At 56.9% G+C, this 20,009-nt stretch overlaps 3 protein-coding genes and 1 long non-coding RNA gene across 6 annotated transcripts; 1 reads left to right on the top strand and 3 right to left on the bottom strand.

Moving 5' to 3' along the window:
* The first annotated feature begins 210 nt into the window (after positions 1-210).
* VAT1 (vesicle amine transport 1) lies at positions 211-7,951 on the top strand. Its single transcript, XM_027895995.1, has 6 exons — positions 211-546; positions 1,378-1,585; positions 1,918-2,088; positions 2,176-2,265; positions 3,211-3,452; positions 4,057-7,951. The coding sequence occupies exons 1-6, from the start codon at positions 211-213 to the stop codon at positions 4,156-4,158; spliced, it is 1,149 nt and encodes a 382-aa protein (XP_027751796.1). The 3' UTR covers positions 4,159-7,951.
* A 534-nt stretch (positions 7,952-8,485) lies between these two features.
* Positions 8,486-9,794, bottom strand: LOC114063611. The gene is made up of 3 exons (XR_003572586.1): positions 9,507-9,794; positions 8,932-9,140; positions 8,486-8,727 (listed from the first exon to the last, which is right to left on the bottom strand). It is a non-coding gene; the product is annotated as an uncharacterized LOC114063611 (long non-coding RNA).
* Positions 9,795-14,061: 4,267 nt separating this feature from the next.
* Positions 14,062-17,307, bottom strand: IFI35 (interferon induced protein 35). Of its 3 annotated transcripts, none has more exons than XM_027896069.1 (10): positions 17,189-17,307; positions 17,087-17,103; positions 16,966-17,020; positions 16,541-16,699; positions 16,095-16,205; positions 15,665-15,809; positions 15,193-15,326; positions 14,831-15,020; positions 14,442-14,548; positions 14,062-14,318 (listed from the first exon to the last, which is right to left on the bottom strand). In XM_027896069.1, exons 1-10 carry the CDS (start codon positions 17,201-17,203, stop codon positions 14,124-14,126), a joined length of 1,128 nt encoding a protein of 375 aa, XP_027751870.1. In that variant the 5' UTR covers positions 17,204-17,307; the 3' UTR covers positions 14,062-14,123. The 3 variants fall into 3 exon arrangements, with proteins under 3 accessions (XP_027751870.1, XP_027751871.1, XP_027751869.1); XM_027896070.1 differs by having other exon boundaries at positions 16,966-17,017; positions 17,084-17,103; positions 17,189-17,296; XM_027896068.1 differs by having other exon boundaries at positions 16,966-17,103; positions 17,189-17,297.
* Positions 17,308-17,950: 643 nt separating this feature from the next.
* Positions 17,951-19,948, bottom strand: RPL27 (ribosomal protein L27). The gene is made up of 5 exons (XM_027896074.1): positions 19,891-19,948; positions 19,708-19,790; positions 19,415-19,584; positions 18,748-18,858; positions 17,951-18,041 (listed from the first exon to the last, which is right to left on the bottom strand). Exons 2-5 carry the CDS (start codon positions 19,786-19,788, stop codon positions 17,993-17,995), a joined length of 411 nt encoding a protein of 136 aa, XP_027751875.1. The 5' UTR covers positions 19,789-19,790; positions 19,891-19,948; the 3' UTR covers positions 17,951-17,992.
* Positions 19,949-20,009: the final 61 nt, after the last annotated feature.

Here is a 20,009-nt window from a genome sequence, read left to right as displayed (position 1 = left end):
AAAAAAAAGGCAGAGAGGAGGACGGGCCGGGGGTCGGGGCGAGGCTCGGGGGGGCGGACCGGGACAGCCCCGCCCGCCGCCGCCACCGCCGCCGCCGCCGCCGCTCCGCGCTGCCCGCCCCGCCCCGCGGCCGCGCCCCGGCTCTTCCCCGCCCGCCGCCGCCGCCGCCGCCGCCCGCAGAGCCGCTCCCGCCGCTCCCGCCGCTCCGCCATGTCCACCGAGCCGGCCCCGGCCGCCGCCGCCGCCCCCGAGCCCGAGCAGGCCCCCAGCCCCGATCCGCCGGCGGGCGGCGGGGAGGCGGCCGAGCACCGGGCGCTGGTGCTGACGGGCTACGGCGGCTACGAGAAGCTGAAGGTGCAGGCTCGGCGCGGCGCCGGCCCGCGGCCCGGGGAGGTCTCCGTGAGCGTCCGCGCCTGCGGCCTCAACTTCGCCGACCTGATGGCGCGGCAGGGCCTGTACGATCGGCTGCCGCCGCCGCCCGTCTGCCCCGGCATGGAGTGCGCCGGCACCGTCCGCGCCGTCGGCGAAGGCGTCCGCGACCGACAGGTGAGGGCGGTCCCGCGGCCCCGCCGCGCTCCGGGCTCCCATCCCGCCCTGCCCCAGCCCCGGCCGCTCCACCGGCGCTCTGGGAGCCGCCCCGCGGTCGGGGCTCCCCGTCGGTGCCGGGCTGGCCGGCTCCGGCAGCAGCGCTCAGCCCGGTCCAGGGGCCCGTCCGATGCCGCCCGCGGAGGCTCCGGCGGCGGACAAAAGGCCCCGGACAAAGGAGAGGAATCCCCCGGACGGCCCTGCCCGTCCCGCTCGCTCCGGGACGGAGGAAGAGCCACCGCCCCCCCGACGGGCCGGGCTAAGGGCCTGGAGCCACGGGGAGGAGCTGGGAGCGGCCGTGTTCTTTAGACCCAGGAGGTTTCCCTAGGGTTGGACATGCATTTTCCAGGGTTGATGCTATTAAGCGTCACCCCAAGGCGTCTGCCTGTTGGCAGGATGATCTTACAAGGGGCAGCAGAAACGTTCAGCAGTGTTCAGACTCCCAAACTGAGCAAGGAGGGCGGGACATGAACCTCATCCCTCTTGCCTCGTTAGGGGTCTGTTTGTTTGGGCAGCTGGCAGGCAGCACCCTGGGTACAGGTCAGGGTGCCTGGGGTGCCTGCAGTCAAGGTGCCTGCACACCTAAAGTGGTGTGTGCCTCAGGCTGTGGTGAGAGGTGCTGTGCTGCAGTCTCCCGATGAGCAGAGTGCATGCCGTGGGCTCCTGCAGTCCCTGCAAACCTCTGCACAGAGAACAGCGTGCATGCACTGGCTGTGGCATGCCAAGGGCAAGGCTGTGACGGCTTCTGTTAGCCTTGAGCTTGTTTTAGACCCGCTTGTCCTCTGAATTTAGGTTGGCGATAAGGTGATGGTCCTGGCTCGGTCAGGGCTCTGGCAAGAAGTGGTGAATGTGCCGGCCAGTCAGACTTTTCCAATGCCTGAGGGGATGAGCTTTGAGGAAGCAGCTGCTCTTCTTGTCAACTACATCACTGCCTACATGGTCCTGTTTGACTTTGGAAACCTGAGACCCAACCAGAGTGTCCTCATCCACATGGCTGCAGGTAAATGGCTCTTGACAGCCCGTGTTGAGACTCTTGGCCTCACCATGCAGTTTCCAAACGGGTGGAGTGGGTAAGGAAGTGATTGTAATGGGGCTGGATTGAGAGAATGTCACCTGGCAGAGATGCAGGCTTCATGCTGACCCCATTTCCCAGCAGCTAAGGGTGGTCTCTCCCAGTGTATCCCAGGCAGCAACCTCACCAGGCAGAGCCTTTATTCTGCAGGCTGTTGCCAGTGCACGATCAGTTCAAACAGGGATAATTTACCTATTCAGAGGCTTTTCTGACTGCTGGGGCTTTCTGCTTCTTGAGTCTTTCTCGCTGCCGGTTTTCAGGTGGCGTGGGAACTGCTGCCATCCAGCTGTGCAAGACTGTAGAAAATGTCACCATTTTTGGCACGGCGTCTGCCTCCAAACACGATACACTCAAGGAGAGTGGAGTTGCTCACCCCATTGACTACCGAACGATGGATTATGCAGAGGAGGTGCGGAAAATCTCTCCCAAAGGTACTGCGTGGTGGAGGGTTTCTGTGACTGTCTTGCATTTCTTTCAAGTGCAAAGAAACTTGTAGTTGATACCAGTTCTCCCTCTAGGTGTTGACATTGTCCTGGACCCGCTTGGAGGATCCGATACAACCAAAGCCTTTAACCTGTTGAAGCCGATGGGCAAAGTCATCACTTACGGTACGTGTGAGCCCCGTGCCCGCTGCCAGGGCTTGTGCAGGGGGGACCAGGTGGTGGCAGGGTGGAATCTGCACGGGAATGCTTTGTGTTGCTCCGTGCCTGTGCTGTCAGGGACCATCGCTGTTCCTGACCGCTCTGCGTGTTGTAGTCCTGTTATTTTTCGGAGTTCTGCAGGATGCTCCCCCTGGGTGAGGCACTGAGGGGAGTGAGATTTGTGTCTTGTCCCCAGAGCTCTGGTTACAGGGCTCCAAGGCTCTTCCCTCCCAGGACAAGATCTCTCTTTGAGTACAAGCCAGTGCCTGCAGGGGAAGCTGGAATGTCCTCAGGGAGGAACACAGGCACAGCTGCTTTGTCTAGGCTGAGTTAATGCACAGCCTTGCTTTTCTTCTAGAGGATGTGTGGGTGATGAGGTTTGAGGTTACTGAATACTTATCTCTCCATTCCCCAGCTCTGGAACACTGTGATTTTGTCCCACAGACAAAGCCTTCACACAATCCCCAGTGGTATTCCAGACACTTGCACCAGTGTGCTGCTCCTGTTGTTGCAGCCGTTGCAGTGTGTGACTCCCCTGAAGAAGCAGGGCTGTAGGAGAAGGGGAGAGCTGTCCTGCCAGCCTGCCTGGATGGCACTTGTAACCCTTTCTTGTCTCTGCCAGTACTCCAGTCTAGCTGCTGCTGCCTTAGGAGGGATGAAGAAAGGAATTCTACATTTTTGTGGTATATACAAGTGCTGATAATCCAGATTCTGGATTACCTTGAGGCTGAGGCAGGTGCCTGTTTCCACTGATGGTCGGCTGGGCAGAGCCTCGTGTGATGCAGTTCTCAGCTCTGTCCATCACTGGGCAGTGAGTTGGTGTTCCCCTGTGCACTGTCTGAGCTGTTCCATGGGATGCCTGTTGCCTCTCATGTTGTCTTCCAGCTCATCTGTGGCTTGCCTTCTTTTTAGGGGTAGCAAACCTGCTCACTGGGCAAAAGAGGAACCTCGTGGCTATGGCTAAAACCTGGTGGAACCAGTTCAGCATCAATGCCTTGCAGCTCCTACAACAAAACAAGGCAGTGTGTGGCTACCACCTGGGATATATGCATGAAGAAGTTGAGCTTCTCAGAAGCGTCGTAGCCAAGCTGATTAACCTGTACAGCCAAGGAAAAATCAAGCCTAAAATCGACTCTGTATGGCCCTTTGATCAGGTGAGTCTGAGCTAACACACAGGCTGGCAGCCACTCAGAGTGAGCACCTTGTTCACGGGGGCTGAACTGCTGGAAATGTTTAATACCCATCTATTTGCATACATTCAGTGCCTTTTTCCTTTTAAGATGCTATGGGTGAGTAAAGTGGCTGCGCTCTTCTGCTCCAGTGCACAGAGCTGGGCAATGCCAGACAGTGTCCCTGTGGAGTAGGGCAGGTGCTCAGCTGTGCTCCATGGGCAGCAGCAACCAGGAAGGGGCTGTTTTGTGCATCAGACTGGAGTCTGCCACGAATCTGCACCCTGTAATTAAGCAGACCAGATGGGAAGGACGTTGCTGCCCTTCTAAGAGTGAAAAAGAGCTCAGGCAGTGAAGCAGAACGAGGGTGTTGGAAGGGAGCAGCAGTCAGTATTTGTACCTGATACCTAGTCTTATGGAAAGGCTTAAGGAAAACTTTGATTCCTTGCCTGGCACTTGCTTGGACTGCAGGGAAAGGTGCCTCTGGATTATCCCTTAGACTGGCCTGGGTGGACTGAGGGGCCCAGGAAGGGCATGGATGCACCGTGCAGGGTGGGTGGGGATCTCACCAGATTGCTTTTGCTTCCAGGTGGCAGAGGCCATGAGGCAGATGCAAGAAAAGAAGAATGTTGGAAAAGTCATCCTGGTTCCTGAAGCACCGAAGGAAGAATCCAAAAAGGCAGAGAACTAAAGAAAAGAGATGTATGCAGATTATGAATTCACGGTTTAACTCCCTGATCTCTTTGGGACCTGAAAATGGACAGATCAGTAGCTTCCATCTTCACCAGTACAAGAACATCATGGTTATCATTCAGATGAGGTTTGCATGCTCTTGTGACTGACCCTTTGCCAGATATGCCTCTTGCTCTCTCTTTTGAAGGCTGTTTATTTTGTACGGTTTTCTAATCACTTGTTTCTCTACTGAATTTCCAAACTAACCTTACTTTTTCTCACAGTGCAGCTGAAGCTTCCAGGCAGTTGGTGACTAACAACTGCACAGCCTGTCACTGTAAAGTCATGGCGCAATCTACTGTAGCAACTGCCAAGTATCTCTGCAGAAACCGAGCCCTGATGAAGTGTCACCTCTGTGAAGCCTGTTCAGCAGAGAATTGGCCAAATGTAGGGTGTTTCCTCCACAGCCAAAGCACAGCTGGCCTAGTTTAATTCAAGCAGGGGTTTCTCTTCTGTTCACACTAGCCCTGCTCTTTCCCCTCTGCTTTTGTAGGCCACTAACACAGTCAGATAGTAACAACTCATGTTATCTTTGCCTCGACCATCCTGGCAATTTGGAGTCTGTGGCATTCCACACTTAATTACTTCTCTTTACAGTCAGCAAATACCCTGACAGGCTGAGCTGGGCTGTGTCTGAATGCAGAAAAAAAAGTTTCAATTAGGTAACTTGATCTTGTCCATTTTCTATTTCCAAACTGGACAGAGAGATCTGAACCGTGTCTGATTCTTGGAGACCGTAAGGACTCAACTGTGTCAAACGACTGGAACAATTGATGTTGGCTCTGCGCTTTGTTATCTTGGGCTCCAAGTTGGTATTGCTAAGGCTAAACTTCACCCTCCTCTCTGGGTTTCCAAGGGCTGCAGTGTTGAATTGGACTTCATCGAGATGGGAACGCTCGCACCAGCTTGGGGTGCTGCAGTAGGGCTTGACTCTTCTTCTCGTGGATCTTTGACTCTTGGGACCCTTGGGCTCTCTTCCAGCACTGAGGGTTTAGGAGCTGCCTGTGGTGTTCCTCCTATAGCAGAACTTTGTTTCTCTTCTGCTTTTCTTCTGGGCATTTGAAAATAGAGCTGTGCAGAGAGCCAGGCCCAGTTCTGTGAGCACCTTGAGTCCTGGGTGGTGCTTCCTGCTGGACCCTGCTTGTAGTCCCAGTCAACTCTGGTGCTGCTGGTACTTGCTTCGAGGCTTTGTCATAGACTGTAGGTGCTGTGGGCTTTTGGGCTTACTTTTGGATTTGAAAAGGTAAACCCAAGGGCACCAAGAAGGGCTGCTCATCATGGAAGAACTCAGGCTCCAGGAGCAAAACCTTGCAACCAGAAGTCCTGCTTAACCAACCCCCAGGGCAGGGCCCAGGGCCCAAGGAGGAGGGCAGGTGCCTGCTGGGGGCAGGGCCCCGCACGCTGCCCCCCTGGCCCACGAGAGAGCCCATGCAGGGCTGGGGGTCCTGTGCAGGGGAGGAGTGTGGCTTCTTCCTCAGCATGCTCTGTCCTCCAGCAGGGCTCCTGTCCATCAGGAGCTTGGGCTCAGTCCAGATGTTCTTTAGAAATGCGTAGGCACAGCTTACCTGGCTATTTTAAATATTGAAACCACCCTCTTCCCTACCACCTCAGAGGAGTGCTGGAACCCTCTCACAGATCCTTGTCAGTTCATCTCTTGAACTTCATAAATGTGGGCTGATGGAACTCTCAAGCACAACTTCTTATCTGTCTGAACCCAAAATCTTGCTGCTTCTTTCAGTCTGCCCTGTCATGCTAATTTAGATTAAATCCAACAGTGTTTAATGCTGCTTTACTAGGTCTGACATCAGGACTGTCCAAATTGCTGAAACGGAAAGTCTGGACCTGTTCCTCTGAGAAACTGGACCTCACCTTGGTGACAGAGCAGCGTGCTCAAATGGCACACACAACCCTGCACATCTTCAGGTTCTACTCACTGGTGAAAAGGAAAACTATCCCAGTGTGTTTCACAGTAGCATCCTCTCCCCTGCTTTACTCTTGGGTCAAGCACGTGCTCAGTGCCTTACATGGGTGGCCTTGGTTGGGTGGTGTGGCCCAGGAGCCTCACAGGCTCCCATCGGACCCCCCTGACCCACAGGAAACAGCATCTCAGTGCCTTCTGCTGCATGACTAGGAAGTCACTGGGGCCTTTTCCCATTCTGGCCAGGTCTATTTGCCAAAATCCTGTTTTGACTCTTGCTGGCTCTCTTTTGTGAACACTGGTGATGTCATTGGACTTTCTATGAATAAGCCGTACTCTTCCCAGGTGTTCCAGCCTCTCCAGGGCTGTCCTGGTGGTTCTGTGCTCCCCAGTCCAGAAGACCTGTTTGTAGAGCCCTTGTCCCCCCCAGGGTGGCTGTTTGGCTCCTGGCAGTCCTGGGGTGAGGCTTTATCTGCTGCCCTAGCCTTGGCTCTCTGGGAACAATCCCTGTTCCCAAGTCTCTCCGGGTATCTTGCTCACGTGTCTTCTGCATACAAATTCCTGAAGCCCTTATCAGGGCAGGAACAATGCCAAACAGTTACTGTTCCTTAGAGTTCAGCACTGGCTGTTTTGTGTCCCTTGGTAGCAACAGTGTTTTCTACAGAAAGACCAAGATTAAATGTAACCTTGCTCTCCTCTGCCCTTGCTCAGTGTCCTGCCCTAGGTGGGTGCTCTTGGTTGTTTTTTGTTTTTCTTTTTTTTTTACTTTTTATGGGACAGTAAGTGTAGAACCTACGTAAAAACAACTCCAGAGGTCTTAATCAGGTTAACCAGCAGGTTTGTATACTAAGGACCAAAGCAAAAAGCAAAAACAAACCCCACTATAAAAACCATTCCACTCAGCGTTGCTTGTTTAGGGCAAAGTTGTGCTACTGAAGAACTGGGAGATTCCTGTGCTTAATCACGTGTGCCATTCCAGCTATCAGAAGTGCAATTTAATGTTTATTTTACTGATTGTCCGACTCCAAGGTTCTGCCCTGAGGAGTACAAGTGGGAAGTGTGAGTAAGGAGCCGATGAGCAGAGGAGGGGTCCCCAGCCCTGCCTGCCACAGGGGGCTCAGCATGGGATGCCTGTGCGAGTGCCTCTCCCAGACTGGTGCTGCTGGTCTTGCATAAAGGGCGACTCCTTGGCTCCAGCAGGCAGCTGTTGCCACATTTTTGACTGTTTGGGTTCTCTGAAGGTGCTGGATGCAGGAGGGGAAGGGAGCAGAGGCGGCCTCCACTCGCAAAGAGGGACACAGCCCGTTCCAGGTGCTGTGGGAAGGAGTTTGGCTGCACATTTTGTTTCAGACACCTGTCTTAAATTAGAATCGATTGACCAGGGACAAGTAAGAAGCACTGTGGGTCTTGGGCTTCAGCTAGTGCAGAATTCTGGCCCACTGGCAGCTGCTGTCATAGGTGTTACACCACTGGTTGCCTGAAGTCTCTGGTGTGCTGAGCCCTCGTGATGGCAAAGTGTGTGACTGGCAAGTAGTACATGAGCATGACGTGAAACACATTAGACTCTGAGTGAGCCTCTTACAACATACGGTGTGGTCTGTACTGTCTGAGTCATGTTGATTTGCAGATAACGCGATATGAGTGATGCTCATCCTACAGACACGTGGAAAACCTTTGTTTAAAAATATCTATTCTGCTTTGTGCGTGTAACCAAGTTGGACAGAAAGCAAGTGTGCCCCTGATGTTTACATGATTATGTGTAATGCTCCTCTCTCAAATGTTACCATATGCCTTATGTGTTTCAGATGGTAATTAAAAGCATAACAAAACCGTCCATGGGACACTGCTCAGGTTTCTGTTGGCGTGAACCCTCTGCCCTCAGCTTGGCCTCTGGACAGGTTCAGCTGATAAACTGTAACTCTCCCAGCACGAGATGCCTCTGCTCTGAAACACAACTGTTAATTGTTGCTCCTAAGGCGCTGTTCTGGAAGGCAGCTATGGTGCTTTTTGTTTGTGAAGCCCTTAGCTGAGCTCTGCCCTTTGTGTCTGAGGTACCTCTGTAGCCAGCCCGGGCTGAGGGCAAGACAAGCCATGAACAACCACTACCAAACGTGAGAATAAATCCTTTTTATTTGCGTTTCTCCACTTTGGAGACTGTCCCTGGGAGGCAGCTGTTGCAGGTGCTGAAAGCTGTTAATGTTCTTCCCCAAGAGAGTACCAGGTCACCTGCTGGTCCCAGAGCAGGGGCTGGAGAGGAGCTGAAGCATGGGGCTGTCTGCTGAGGCATGAAGACATGAATGACAGCTTCTCTCCGGCCCTGGCTCTGGCAGCAGCTGAACTGGCTGCAGGAGGTGGAAGACACTTACACTGAGGCCTGTTAGGGGCAGGGATGGAGGTGCTGCTGCCGCTAATGCGCAGATTTCTGGCTACCTACGGGGGACACAGGAGCTCCATGGATTAACAGCTGTCTCTATTAAGCTGCAGTTTTGTCAGCAGGAAGGGAAGGCGAAGCAAAGCCATGGGCTGTGGCCACAGGAGTCTCATGCAATGCCCAGTTTCTTCAGAACTGCACGGACCTCCCGGAGGTACTGGGCGTCAGGGTAGCCGTTCCTGTGGAGCAGAGAGGGAAGGGCTGTAAATCCTGCTGATGTGCCCTGCAAGCTGAAGCAAAGCGAGGCACCAACTCTGCCACTGTGGGAGCACGGAAGAGCCACCCCTGCCGGGATTTGTTGAGCTGGAGCCCATAGTTCTCCTCTTAATTGCTAAAAAAACCCCACAGCCATACCCAGAAGCTTAGGATGAGATGGGCCATACCTGGCTTTGCCTCCACTCAAGGAGGTTTTGTGTGGGATAAGGCCCCATGTCACTCTTTCCTCTCCGTTGCAGGACTTGATCTGGAATGTCAGTCCATGCTCAAATGCTTTCTTCAGCAGCAGTGCTGTCTTCTGCCCTTCCTTGTTGTCAGGCAGGAAGGCACAGAAATCTCCCCCTTTGTAAGACTGTCCTGGGCGAGGATCCCCAACCTTAGAACAGGAATAAGGCATTTTAAACAATGGCTGGAGTGCTGTTCCTCGGAGGGGACTTCTAAGGTTTGCACCAGCTTGAAAAATACACCACTGGCCACAGTCCCCAGGGGCTGATAGGCACTGTCAACTAAAACCAGATCACACTTGCTCCTCTTCAAAAGCAACAAGCTGCTCCCAAACCTAGTGTGAAGCGTTTTGCCTTGCACAGGTCAACACCTCTGCTGCTCTCCACGTGAGGTAAGGACCTGGGGCTGCCCTTTCCCCCCAGCTACACACACACGCACTTGCCCTCACCTCAACCACCCTGAGAGACCCCCTGAGTGTGCTGTGGCGGGCTGGGGAAGCCCCAGGGTGGGTACCTACCCCCTGCACGCCATCAGGGATACTGTAAGCAACTTGAAGCGTCAGGTCTCGATAGTAGCCGGGCAGGCTCTGAGACAGAGAGGAGATCTTGAATGTCCCCCGGATCTTGGGACTCCGGGCGGCTGAGGAGAAGCTGCAGCATGCTGGCTGCACACTGTCTGCTGCAAAACACGTCCTGCACAAGGCATGGCCGCAGGAGCCCTGGCAGGTCACCCCTGAGCCCTGGCAGGCATCACACTGGCCCGGGGGAATCGTGCCGCTTTCCTGTCCGAGGCTGGAATCTCTTCTCTGCTGGGATGGGAGGTCAGGCTCCTCCTGCTGTGCCCTTCCCTGGCCCCTGGGCTCTGCTGCAGGTGCCTGTTGGGCCCCAGCTGGTGGCAGCTCAGCAGCCGTGGCCCTGTACAGCCATGTGGGCAGGGAGTGAGGAGCCCCCTCAGCTGCAGGGACCGGGGAGCGCAGCTGTCCCATCACTTCATGGTGGCCTCCTCTGCTCTTGCCTTTGTCTCTTGCAAACTGGAATCTGTCTGGCAAAACCTGTTTTAGCCGGGTGATGTCAGGCTCCCCCAGGGACAATTTTGTCTTCAGCTGTTCCTGGGACTCCCTCAGACCAGTGGGACTTGGCTTATCCCCTGCAGCAGGGTTCAGCAGGCTGCTTCCTCCTTGCCCAGCCCCAGAATCAACACGGCCATTGGCCTCCTCTTGCCCCCTTGCCTGCTGGAACATCCAAGGACTGGGGGGCCTCTTTTCCTCAGTCTCTGGCACCCGGGAAGCCCTGAGTATATCAGTGGGGGCTGCTTGACTGCTGATGTTCAGCTGCTGCAGGCCTATCTGGAGGGACTCCAGGCTGCTGGAAAGGGCTGCATCCAGCACCGTGTCCTGGCTTCTACTTGGCTGGATGACACTTGATTGCCCTGTACTCTCTGGTCCTGGAGACACGGATGAAGACTTCAGGGCATGTAGCCTCTTGGAGGAAAACATGTGGAAGGCCTCAGTCACTCCTGGCAGCATTTCCTTGGGGAAGGCAAGATACAGCTTGTACTTGTCTTTGCGGAGTCCAACCTGGAGGGATTTTCCTCGCAGGAGGCTGCACAGTTCACTCAGGGCGCTGTCATCTGGTCCATCCACAGCAAGGTCCGAGTAGCTCAGGCGCTGACACACCAGGTCAGGGCACTTCTGCACGAGAGCTTCCACCTGCCATTTAGCCTGGAAGAGCCTGCTCCTGTCCTCTGCCTGCAGCGTCAGCACCGTGCAGTCCCCAGCACGGCGCTCCGAGATCTGCACCTTTCCCGCCCTGCACAGCTCGTCAATAGTGACACGGCAGGCGTCTCTCAGGTAAGACCACTGCAGGAAGTCCAGGCTCATTTCCTCACTCACCCTGCTGCTGCCGCCACTGTCTCGGGACTTGTCGCTTCCCTCTAACCTGGGCAGGGAGAAGCTGTTGGAGCGGCGCAGCTGAGGTCTGGATGCAGAGGGTTTGGAGCCTAAAGCAGAAGAGGTCCTTGTCACCTCAAAGGTGCTGGAGATGCCAGCGAGGGAGTGGTGCCCAATGGGACCTGAGCCTTTAGAGTCCCCAGGATGCTGTGAAGTGCCGTTTTCTTTGCCCCCAAGGGGCGACAGCACCTTGTGCCCTGGGAGCCTGACACCTCCTTCGACACGGTCCCGTTCTGTGGGGTCGTTCTTCTGAGGTTCTGCTGCTGAGCCCAGAACCTCAGCTGTTGTAGGGACAGGAGGCTGATTCTTCTGGGTCAGTGCTGTTGGGTCACTCAGACCAGGAGCATCTGATGAGTGTTTCCTGGAAAGCTGCACCTGTCCCTCTGGGGGAGAGTCCTGATTCAGCAGGATTCCCTGGCCAGCCTGAGACCTGTCAGCTTTCAGGGCACTGAACTTGGCAGCTAGCTTGAGCTCACCTTTCAGCTCTGGCCTGCCTGAGTTGAGCCTTGTCACTGAGGAGTCCACAGTCACTTTGGGGAGATGTAGCGAAGCCTCTGTGGTGCTGGAGGCTGTGGGGCGTGAGGGCTGGTGGCTGCTCAGCATGTCAACTGTGCGTGCAGCACCTCTCCTGGTGATGGAATCCTGAAGGTATTGCTTGGCCTGGGACACATCCACGAGGTTTCCAATGAGATAAATCTGCTTCGTGTCCTCGTGGCAGAGCAACTGGGGATACAGCTTCTGCAGGTCGCGTGTCAGAGCCCTGAGTGCCTGGCTGTCCACTCCCAGCCCTCTCTTGGCGATCTTCTCCTTGCGCAGGCTCACCTCCAGCTGCTGGTAGAGCTGCTGCAGGGCCAGGCGGGCCTCTCTCAAGGCCTCCATGTCCCCAGGCAGACCTCCAGATGGCTGGAGGTACAATATGGCGATGCCATCGTTGCTGACATCCACCACGTCCACGTGATGCTGGCGCAGCACAGCTTGGTACTGGGCAGCGCAGAACCTCTGCATGTACAAGTAGATGTCCAAGTCCATCAGTAGAGAAAAGTCCTCTGCCTGTTCAGCAGCTTCCCCATCCACTGGGCCCCGAGGTGATGGGACTTTAGCTGTCGTTTCACGCACCTGGTCCCAATTTGGCAGCTTTGCTGTCTCTTCTGCTGGCTCAGTGGAGTCAGGCACTTGCTGATGCATCCCCACCTCTTTGGCCCCGTGGCTGGCCCCTGGCAGGAGGATCTCCCCAGTGGCTTTGCTCCCGAGGTTCAGGCTGCCCAGGAGGTCCCTGCTGAAGGCCTGCAGCTCAGTGAACGGGCCCTGGACTACGCAGTGTGTGCTTTTAGAATCGAAGTTGAACTGCACGTTGCTGTAGCCCTTGTGCAAGTCCCTCAGGAGGGTTTTGCCAGTAGGAAGCTTGCCATAGTCAATTGTCATGCACGCACGTATGAAGACCTGCAAGTGGATAGCAAGGGAGTGAGAGAGCAAGGACCAGAAATAACCCTCCCTCCAAGGCACAAGAGAAGGCAAGTGCACCTGGCCCCTGTATTATTATGACAGAAGAGATGACCAGTCCTCCATCTCTCTCCCTCAGCATCCAGCTTTCAAGAGATGGAGCCTGACACAGTCGGGACTGAAAGACCCAGACCAAGCAACTCCTCAACCTTGTGCACTTGCCAAAAGCTTTCTGCAACCAAGGGACGAGAGGGGGAAGTCACACAGAGATGTGGCTGCATTTTTACCCACTGGGAGCTCTCCAAACAGCCCAAACCCAAGAAATCCACTGTCGTTTCTGCATCTGAAATGCAGTTGCCCTCCTGCCCTTTGCAGAACTTCATCTGGAGACCTTGAAGCAGTTCTGGCACCACAGGCTTGCAAAAAGGTCTGCAAGGCCAGGTTAATTCCCATGGCCTTGTTTTTGGGACTCAGACATGAAAATGTGAGATGTGGCTACTGCTATAGTCTCTTGAAAATGGAGGAAGAGGTGAGAACACTCCATTGACTCCTAGACACCAGCATGTCTGTACCCTAAGCTTTCCTGAGGAGGAGAGAGGAACAATACACTGATGACATGGCAAAGACACAAACAAGATCCCCCATGTGGCACCAGATGGACTGGGGAAAAGTGCACTGTTCCTCCAGCCTGACTATTCTTCCTTTGACAGGCACGAATGCCAGATGACCAAGAGCACAGCCTGCCCGTGCTATTAGCATAGAAATTATTAAATTTTTTAATCCTCTTTTGAATACGAATAAAAATGGATTTAAGTGTAATTAAGCTGAAAGGAGAGAGCGAGGTCCCCCTTCCCGAGCTGCCTGCCAGGCAACAGAGCCTGCCTGGAAGCAGCTGGAGCTGACGTGACCTCTCAGTACCTCATCGGGGCTCAGCAACTCAGTGTGCGGGGTCACCTCCAGTGGGTACTGCATCCCTCCGATCGCCAGCACGTGGTCCTTCAGCTTCAGGATCCTCTGGGCCACTGGTGGGAAAAGCCACCCGAACCTGCGTCAGCCCAGCTGAGGGGCAGCAGCAGGGCTGTGGGGACAGGGGCTGGGGATGGCAGGACAGGAGACAGCAGGACAGAGCCCCCGAGGGTCCCGCGGCCCTTACCTTCCGGCGCCTCGAAGGTGATGAGGCCGCAGGGCGGGGGTCCGGGCAGCACCTGCACCTCGGTGATGTCCCCGCCGCCGTTGCGGGAGCGCAGGAAGTGGATGGTCAGCTTGTCGGCCAGCCTGTCCGGGGGCAGCTCGGCAGGGAGGCCCCGCACCAGCACCGTGCGGCCCGCCATGCCCGCGGGGCAGCGCCCGCGCCCTCGGGAAACCCCCCCCCCCGGGAGCCCCCACGGCGGCTCCCCCGCTTCGCCGCCCCGGGCCCTCGCCCGCCCCGTCACACCCCGGCTCTGCGGCCCCTACCCGGCCCCCGCCCCGGCCCCGCTCCGGCCTCGCCGCCGCGGGGAAACGAAAGCGAAAGCGGGGCCGCCCCGCCCAAGCCGGCACCTCCCCGGGCCCCGCGGGACAGCCCGGCCCCGCCGCCGACCCTGTCCCGGGAAGGGCACAGCCTCCCCGATGGCTCTTGCACGCAGCTCCCGTCCCGTCCCATCCCGTCCCGATCCCAGCACGACAGACACGGTGCTCTCGCCAGATGCTTTAATTCCCGCCGTGCCCGGGGGCACACGGAGCTCCACAGTCTCGGGCTGAGCAGGACTAGCCCTGGGTGTCCTCCACTAACACGGCCATCCCCGTCCGCCCTGCCGGGACGTAGGCGAGGGAATCCACCTCCCCGCCGCCGCGGCTGGCCTTCTGGAAGTGGATCTCCAGGGTGTCTTTCATGGACTCCTCAGACAGCACATCGGGAATGCCAGAGAGCAGGACAGTCCTGGGGCAGCGGGAGGGCTGGAGCTGGACAGAGCTAGGGGTGTGAGCTGTGTGGTGGCAGAGGGAGAGGGGCTTCAGGAGCCCCCCCACGTGTGCTGCCTCGGCACAGGCTGGCAGGTGCTGCTTGCTCAGGGTTTGTGCCTTTACCTGCAAGTCGGTGATGTCTCCATTCATGTATGGTGATATTTTGACTTCATATTTTCCTCCCATAATAGGAACCTGGATGCGTCCTCTCTCAACTAGCAGCTCTGCCACTGAAGATAGAGAGGAGAGCCCTGAACTGCCCAGGCCCCCTATGGGGTCCAAGGGACGTTATGTCCCTGGCACAGGCACCAAGGCTGACACTGCCCAACTCATTGTCAAGCTCACCTACACCAGCATAGTCTCAGGGGAGGCAGGACAACCTAGGCTCACTGTGCCTTCCCTGTTCCTCTGACACAGCTACATGTGCCCTCAGGAGATTATCCATTTCCCTCCAGAACAGGCTGGGCTGCTCCACCCTTGCCAGCCACCCAAGCCCAGCACACCCCACGCACCTCCATCCTGTGCGAAGGTCAGCACCACCTGGCCAGAGTCGTCCAGGAACTCCCTTCTCTCCACCTCGCTGCCCCCATTCTTTCTCTTGCTGAAGAAGAGCTCCAGCTTGTCCAGCAGTGCCTCCTCAGGGATGTCCAGGCTGGGCAGGTCAGACACAAGGATGTTCCTGCTGCTCTGAGTCAGCCTGATCTGTGAGTGGCACAGGCCATTCAGCGCCAGAGCAAGACCAGCCCCAGAGCTCAGGGGAGCAGCACTGAGCAGGGCTGGTGGCAGTGCCCTGGTAGTGGCAGGCTCGAGCAGGGGGTAGCATTGTGCCCAGGGCAGCTCTGTGGCTGGGATGCAGCAGGCTCTCAGGGTCTACCTCCAGGGCAGATGGCAGCAGTATCTCCACAGGTGCTGCCTGCACTCGTATTCTGCACTGGTCAAGGTCCTCTACTTCCTCCCAGCAGCTCAGCTCCACCATGTGCTCTTTCATCTCTATGATCCTCTGGGCCACTGCAAGCAGGGAGAGCCCCCAGCACAGGGCAGTGACTGCCTGCTCCCAGTGGTCTGTGGGACAGGACAGAGCAGGGAGAGCCCCCAGCACAGGGCAGTGACTGCCTGCTCCCAGTGGTCTGTGGGACAGGACAGAGCAGGGAGAGCCCCCAGCACAGGGCAGGGACTGCCTGCTCCCAGTGGTCTGTGGGACAGGACACGGTGCAGGCAATGCTTTGGGGAGGAGCCCCACACAACACAGGTGGAGGGGCAGCACCAAGCCCTGGAGGGGACACAGTGCAGGCCCCAAAGTGATTGAGAAGGACACCAGGCCAGGGCAGTGCTCTTCTCACACTTACCCTCTGCCGTCTCAAAGGTGATGAGAGCCGAGCCCCCTGGAAGAGGGTAGCGGATCCATGGGGTGAGCATCAGTTTGTTCATGTCGTCCTTGTTTGCTACAAGTCCCTTAAATACCATTTTCTTCTCTGGCAAGTCGGACTGCAACTAGGTTGAAGTACAGACAGCACCTGGAGGAGACCAGACCCTGCGCAGGCATGTCTCAAGCTCATGGCTCAAAATAAACAGCTGGAGAGCCTCAGCAGAGCCTCTCCTAGGGTCTGGCTGTGCCTGGAGTCCCAAAGCCATGACTGGAGCTCCTGGCTCTGAAAAGGAGCCACAAGCAGGAGCTGTGCCAGTCATCACACAGTGCCCAGCTGCATTTGCCTGCAGCCTCTCCAGCCAGGTTGCACTTTTGTCAGCAGACCTGGGTGCACACACACAATCTATTACCATGACAAGATCACCCTGGGAGCGCCTCTTCAGTTCTTCCAGTTTGTTTTCCAGGACCTGCTTCTCCATCCTCAGTCTGGTGTTCTTCTCCTGTGCTACAAAAATGTCCATCTGGAAGGAAGGAAAGAGGGGGCAGCAAGGGAACACCAGGACGTGAGGGGCTGCAGCACACCTCTCATTCTCAGCACAGCATTATTCCTGGACACAGCTTCACCCACACCATTCTCCTGCTCGTGACCACCTGCAGCCCTGCCCTGGCTCCTTGCCCTTGAGGACAGCTCTCCCTTCACCACCATGGCCCTGCCTCACTTCCCAGCATGGGCCTGTTTCCTGTGAAACCTCCACGAGAGCCAGAGCAAAGAGACCTCAGAGCAGTGAGCTGCGTGATGCAGCCCCTCCACCCCCCACGCCTTTCCAAGCCAAAGACACATCCTCTGAACACCAACCTGGTGGGCTCTCTCTTCGTCTCTGTTTAAAGATATTTGATGCTCAATAATTTTATGCAGTATTTCTCCCTCTTTCCTCAGCTCCTGTGTCCTTTGCTCTGCAGCTTCCTTGGCCGTTCGTAGCTTTACACACTCTTGCTCCAGAAGACTGTAAAGCTCCTGTGAGAAGCACCATCAGACAGTAAGACCCTTGCAGACATTGTGCCACCCAACTGGCCACCCAGTCCCAGCACAGGCTGCTCCTTTGGGAATGAGCCCGGATCCCAGGACCGGCTCTCTTCTCCATGGGATTAGCCCTCTCCACCGCCTCTGGCTCACAGTCCAGGAAAAGACACTCGAGCTCATGGCCAGGGCCGGCTGGGCGGATCCTGGGGCGATCCCGGGCAGTTGGGATCCAGCCGATCAACGCTCTGTCCCGGACGCACCTTGAACCGCTCGATCTCCCGCCGGAGCTCCTCGGGGCTCTCCGGGCCGTCGGGATCCAGCCGATCCATCCCCTCTCCCGGTTGCACCGTGGACCGCTCGGGACTCTCCGGGCCGTCGTGCAGCCGGACGAAGGAGTCCTAAAGAGAGGGGTCTCAGCCGCTCTGCGCCGCCTCCCCCCCCGACCCCCAACCCGCAGGTCCCCTCGGTTTAGCTCCTCCTCACCGTTTCCGAGTCCATCCCCGCGGCGCTGGTGGCAGCACGGACCGGAGCCCAGGGCAGCCCTCCCTGCCCGGTGTCCGCTGCCCGTGGGCCCCACACCGGCTCCCCTTTCGCTTTCGCTTCCGCGGCACCGCCCCGCCCCGCCCCGGCCGGAGGAAGGCACGGACCGCCCGGGCTCCCCCCCCGCCCCGCCACGGCCCCAAACCCCGTCCACCAACCCCAACTTCCTCCTGCCCGCCCCGCGGAACTCGCCTCCCCCAAACATCCGATTGTCCCGGCGCAGAACCGAGCAGGAAATAAATACCTAGATAATATACATACACCACCTCTTCCTGCCCCACTCTCGGGTTTAACACCCCGAGCCAGCCCCCTGCTCTCCCCAGGTGACCTCAGCCAGCACCACCCTCAGGTTGGTCTCCACATGAATCACCCTGCACTCAGTGGACATTTGGAATCATCCATCCACCTTCCCTCTTCCACCCCTTTTCTCTTACAGGAATCATCACAGTTTTGGGAATACGAGATTTCCAGTGTGGCAGGAATGACATCAGCCTACAGGCGCAGGAGGGGAGAGCAGCCCTGGCCCCCTCCCAGTGCAGGAGGCACCCCAAGGCAGTCCCAGAGATGATACCTGCACCCTTGGCTCAGGTGCTGACACTCACCTGGACAGCCACAGCTTTCCAGCTCTTAGAGACACAGAGCAAGCAAAACCATACCACAAAGACCACTGCTTTTTTTTTTTATCTTTTAAATAACATAACAATATGGTTTTTAATAAACATTTATTGATGCAACCTTGTTACACCCCTAGAATCGCAGCTTCTGGAAGAACCACTTGTTCTTGCCGGTTTTGTACCTGGAAGAGAACACAAAGGTTAGAGAAGGCTCTGTACCAGCAGGTAACACAACCAAACCTGCACCTGAGCTGTCCCAGATAGACAAGAATCAGCAACCAGCTTACTCAGAGATAAATCACTTGGTCTCTCCAGCCTAGGCTGCAACCAGACTTGCTTTAAATATTGAAACTCTAAGGGAAGCAAGTGCCAGCTTCCAGATTCTTCATGAAGGACACACATCCTGTGGTGGTTTCCACCCCCACGGACACGAGCACAGGACATGGCCATCCCACTGGACACCTTGCATGGAGGGCAGTAACCGGGAGCTGCCCTCAGAGAACAGCGCAGGGGCTGCCCGAGACACGCTGGGTCTGAGGCCACACAGCTCCTTCCTCTGAAGGAGCTTCTGAACAGAAAACCAAAAGGAATCAGTAACCCAAGCACTCCTAGGAAAACCATAAGCACTACCCCAGGCCACTCAGCCCAGTGACAGATGAACTTGGCAGTGGGATGCCAGAGCACCCATTGGCACCTGAAAGGCCCTGTTTGCACTGGCACAACACTGCACACACAGACAAGCGAGAAGGAACATGCTCACCAAACGTGCATGCAAGGAAGCTGGGGCACAGGTGCCAACCTGGGGACTCCAGGCTGTGGCACAGCCACCAAAGTCCTCGCCCTGGGGATGAGCACCAACACCATTGAAGAGACGAGCTCCCAACTCACCTCTCCTCAAATTTCACCTTGGCTTCGCGTCTCGCTTTGCGTTTCAGAGCAGGGTCCCTGAACACGTCCTTATTGACCACTGTTTTGTCCAGGGGAATATCCACAGAATACCTGGGCAAAAGAACAGCATGATTTGAAAGGGACACAGTACCTGGCACAGGGCTGAAAACCAAGCAGGGAGCCAAGAGCAGTCTAACTAGTGCCAGGTCAAGGGGCTAGAGCTCTTAAAGCTTCTTCAGTTAAGGAATGACTGAACCACTAAAGGATCCCCAGTTCAGCCTATAAAGAAAACAGCCAACCGCTTCCTGAGAGATGCACAGGTCTAATGAGCTGCTCCGAGAGCTCCAGGGCACTGGGAGAAATGGCTCTGCCAGTCCCAAACAGAGCTCTTTCAAATGCTCATCTGCTGACACTCCCTGAGCAAGGAGAAGGTCCATGTGGTTAAATTAAGAGCCAGCTGCTCCATTCCAGAAGTATACCCCCTCAGCCTCAGACCTCCAACTCCCTGTTTTTGCAGAGCCCGAGCCTCACGTTTACACAGCCACGACACCAACAGCCTCAGTGACTCCGAGCGTTCACCAGAGCACACAAGAAAAGCGATCCCCAGAAGCAGCCGAGACTCCTCCAACCCCGCCGGCAGCAGCGCTTGCCGGGGGCACCCACTCACCGGGTGGGCATCAGATGGTTGTAGTTGTAAACCTTCACAAAGGACTTGATCTTGGACCTCTTGGCGATCTTCTTCTTGCCCATGGCGGCCGTCACTTTGCGCGGGTAGCGGTCGATGCCGGCCACCAAGGCGTGGCTGTACGGGCGGTCCGAGGTGCCATCGTCGATGTTCTGAAACACACGGGGCCGCGGCGTCGGTGGCACCGCGGGGAGCGACCCCCCCGCCCGTGCCGACCCCACGGACCCCGCGGAGCCGCAACCGGAGCGGCCCCGCCGCGCCAGCCCCGCGCTCACCTTGACGATGACGGCCTTGCGCCCCGAGTAGCGGCCGGCCAGCACCAGCACCACCTTCCCGGGCTTCATGAACTTCCCCATCTCTGCGGACACAGCAGCCGGCAGTCAGGCCGAGCCCCGCGCCGCGCCCCGCCCGCCGCGCCCGCGGATGGCGGCGGATCCCGCGCCCGCCCCGCAACTCACCGAGGCTCCGCCGCGATGGCGCCCGCGCCGGAAAAAGGAAGGGCTGGCCGCGCCCCGGCCTTTCACGGCGAGATTCCGCGTCAGTTCCGCGCTGTGTCTCCGCCCTCCCCATCCCCCGG

The sequence above is a fragment of the Empidonax traillii genome, unplaced genomic scaffold (assembly GCF_003031625.1).
Source record: "Empidonax traillii isolate 1590-97213 ecotype Southwest subspecies unplaced genomic scaffold, ASM303162v1 scaffold476:size613836, whole genome shotgun sequence".
NCBI lineage: Eukaryota > Metazoa > Chordata > Aves > Passeriformes > Tyrannidae > Empidonax > Empidonax traillii.
This window is presented reverse-complemented; position numbering and strand designations above follow the sequence as displayed.

Excerpts from the sequence above, each read along its gene's own strand:
- VAT1 (XM_027895995.1), top strand. The coding sequence starts at position 211 with ATGTCCACCGAGCCGGCCCCGGCCGCCGCCGCCGCCCCCGAGCCCGAG. Across the intron at positions 2,089-2,175 it reads GCGGAAAATCTCTCCCAAAG|GTGTTGACATTGTCCTGGAC; the intron begins GTACTGCGTGGT and ends TTCTCCCTCTAG. Across the intron at positions 2,266-3,210 it reads GGGCAAAGTCATCACTTACG|GGGTAGCAAACCTGCTCACT; the intron begins GTACGTGTGAGC and ends CCTTCTTTTTAG.
- IFI35 (XM_027896068.1), bottom strand. Across the intron at positions 16,206-16,540 it reads ACGAAGAGAGAGCCCACCAG|ATGGACATTTTTGTAGCACA; the intron begins GTTGGTGTTCAG and ends CCTTCCTTCCAG. Across the intron at positions 14,549-14,830 it reads GACCTTCGCACAGGATGGAG|TGGCAGAGCTGCTAGTTGAG; the intron begins GTGCGTGGGGTG and ends CTCTATCTTCAG.
- RPL27 (XM_027896074.1), bottom strand. The coding sequence starts at position 19,788 with ATGGGGAAGTTCATGAAGCCCGGGAAGGTGGTGCTGGTGCTGGCCGGC. Across the intron at positions 19,585-19,707 it reads GCAAGGCCGTCATCGTCAAG|AACATCGACGATGGCACCTC; the intron begins GTGAGCGCGGGG and ends CGTGTGTTTCAG. Across the intron at positions 18,859-19,414 it reads AACCATCTGATGCCCACCCG|GTATTCTGTGGATATTCCCC; the intron begins GTGAGTGGGTGC and ends TCTTTTGCCCAG.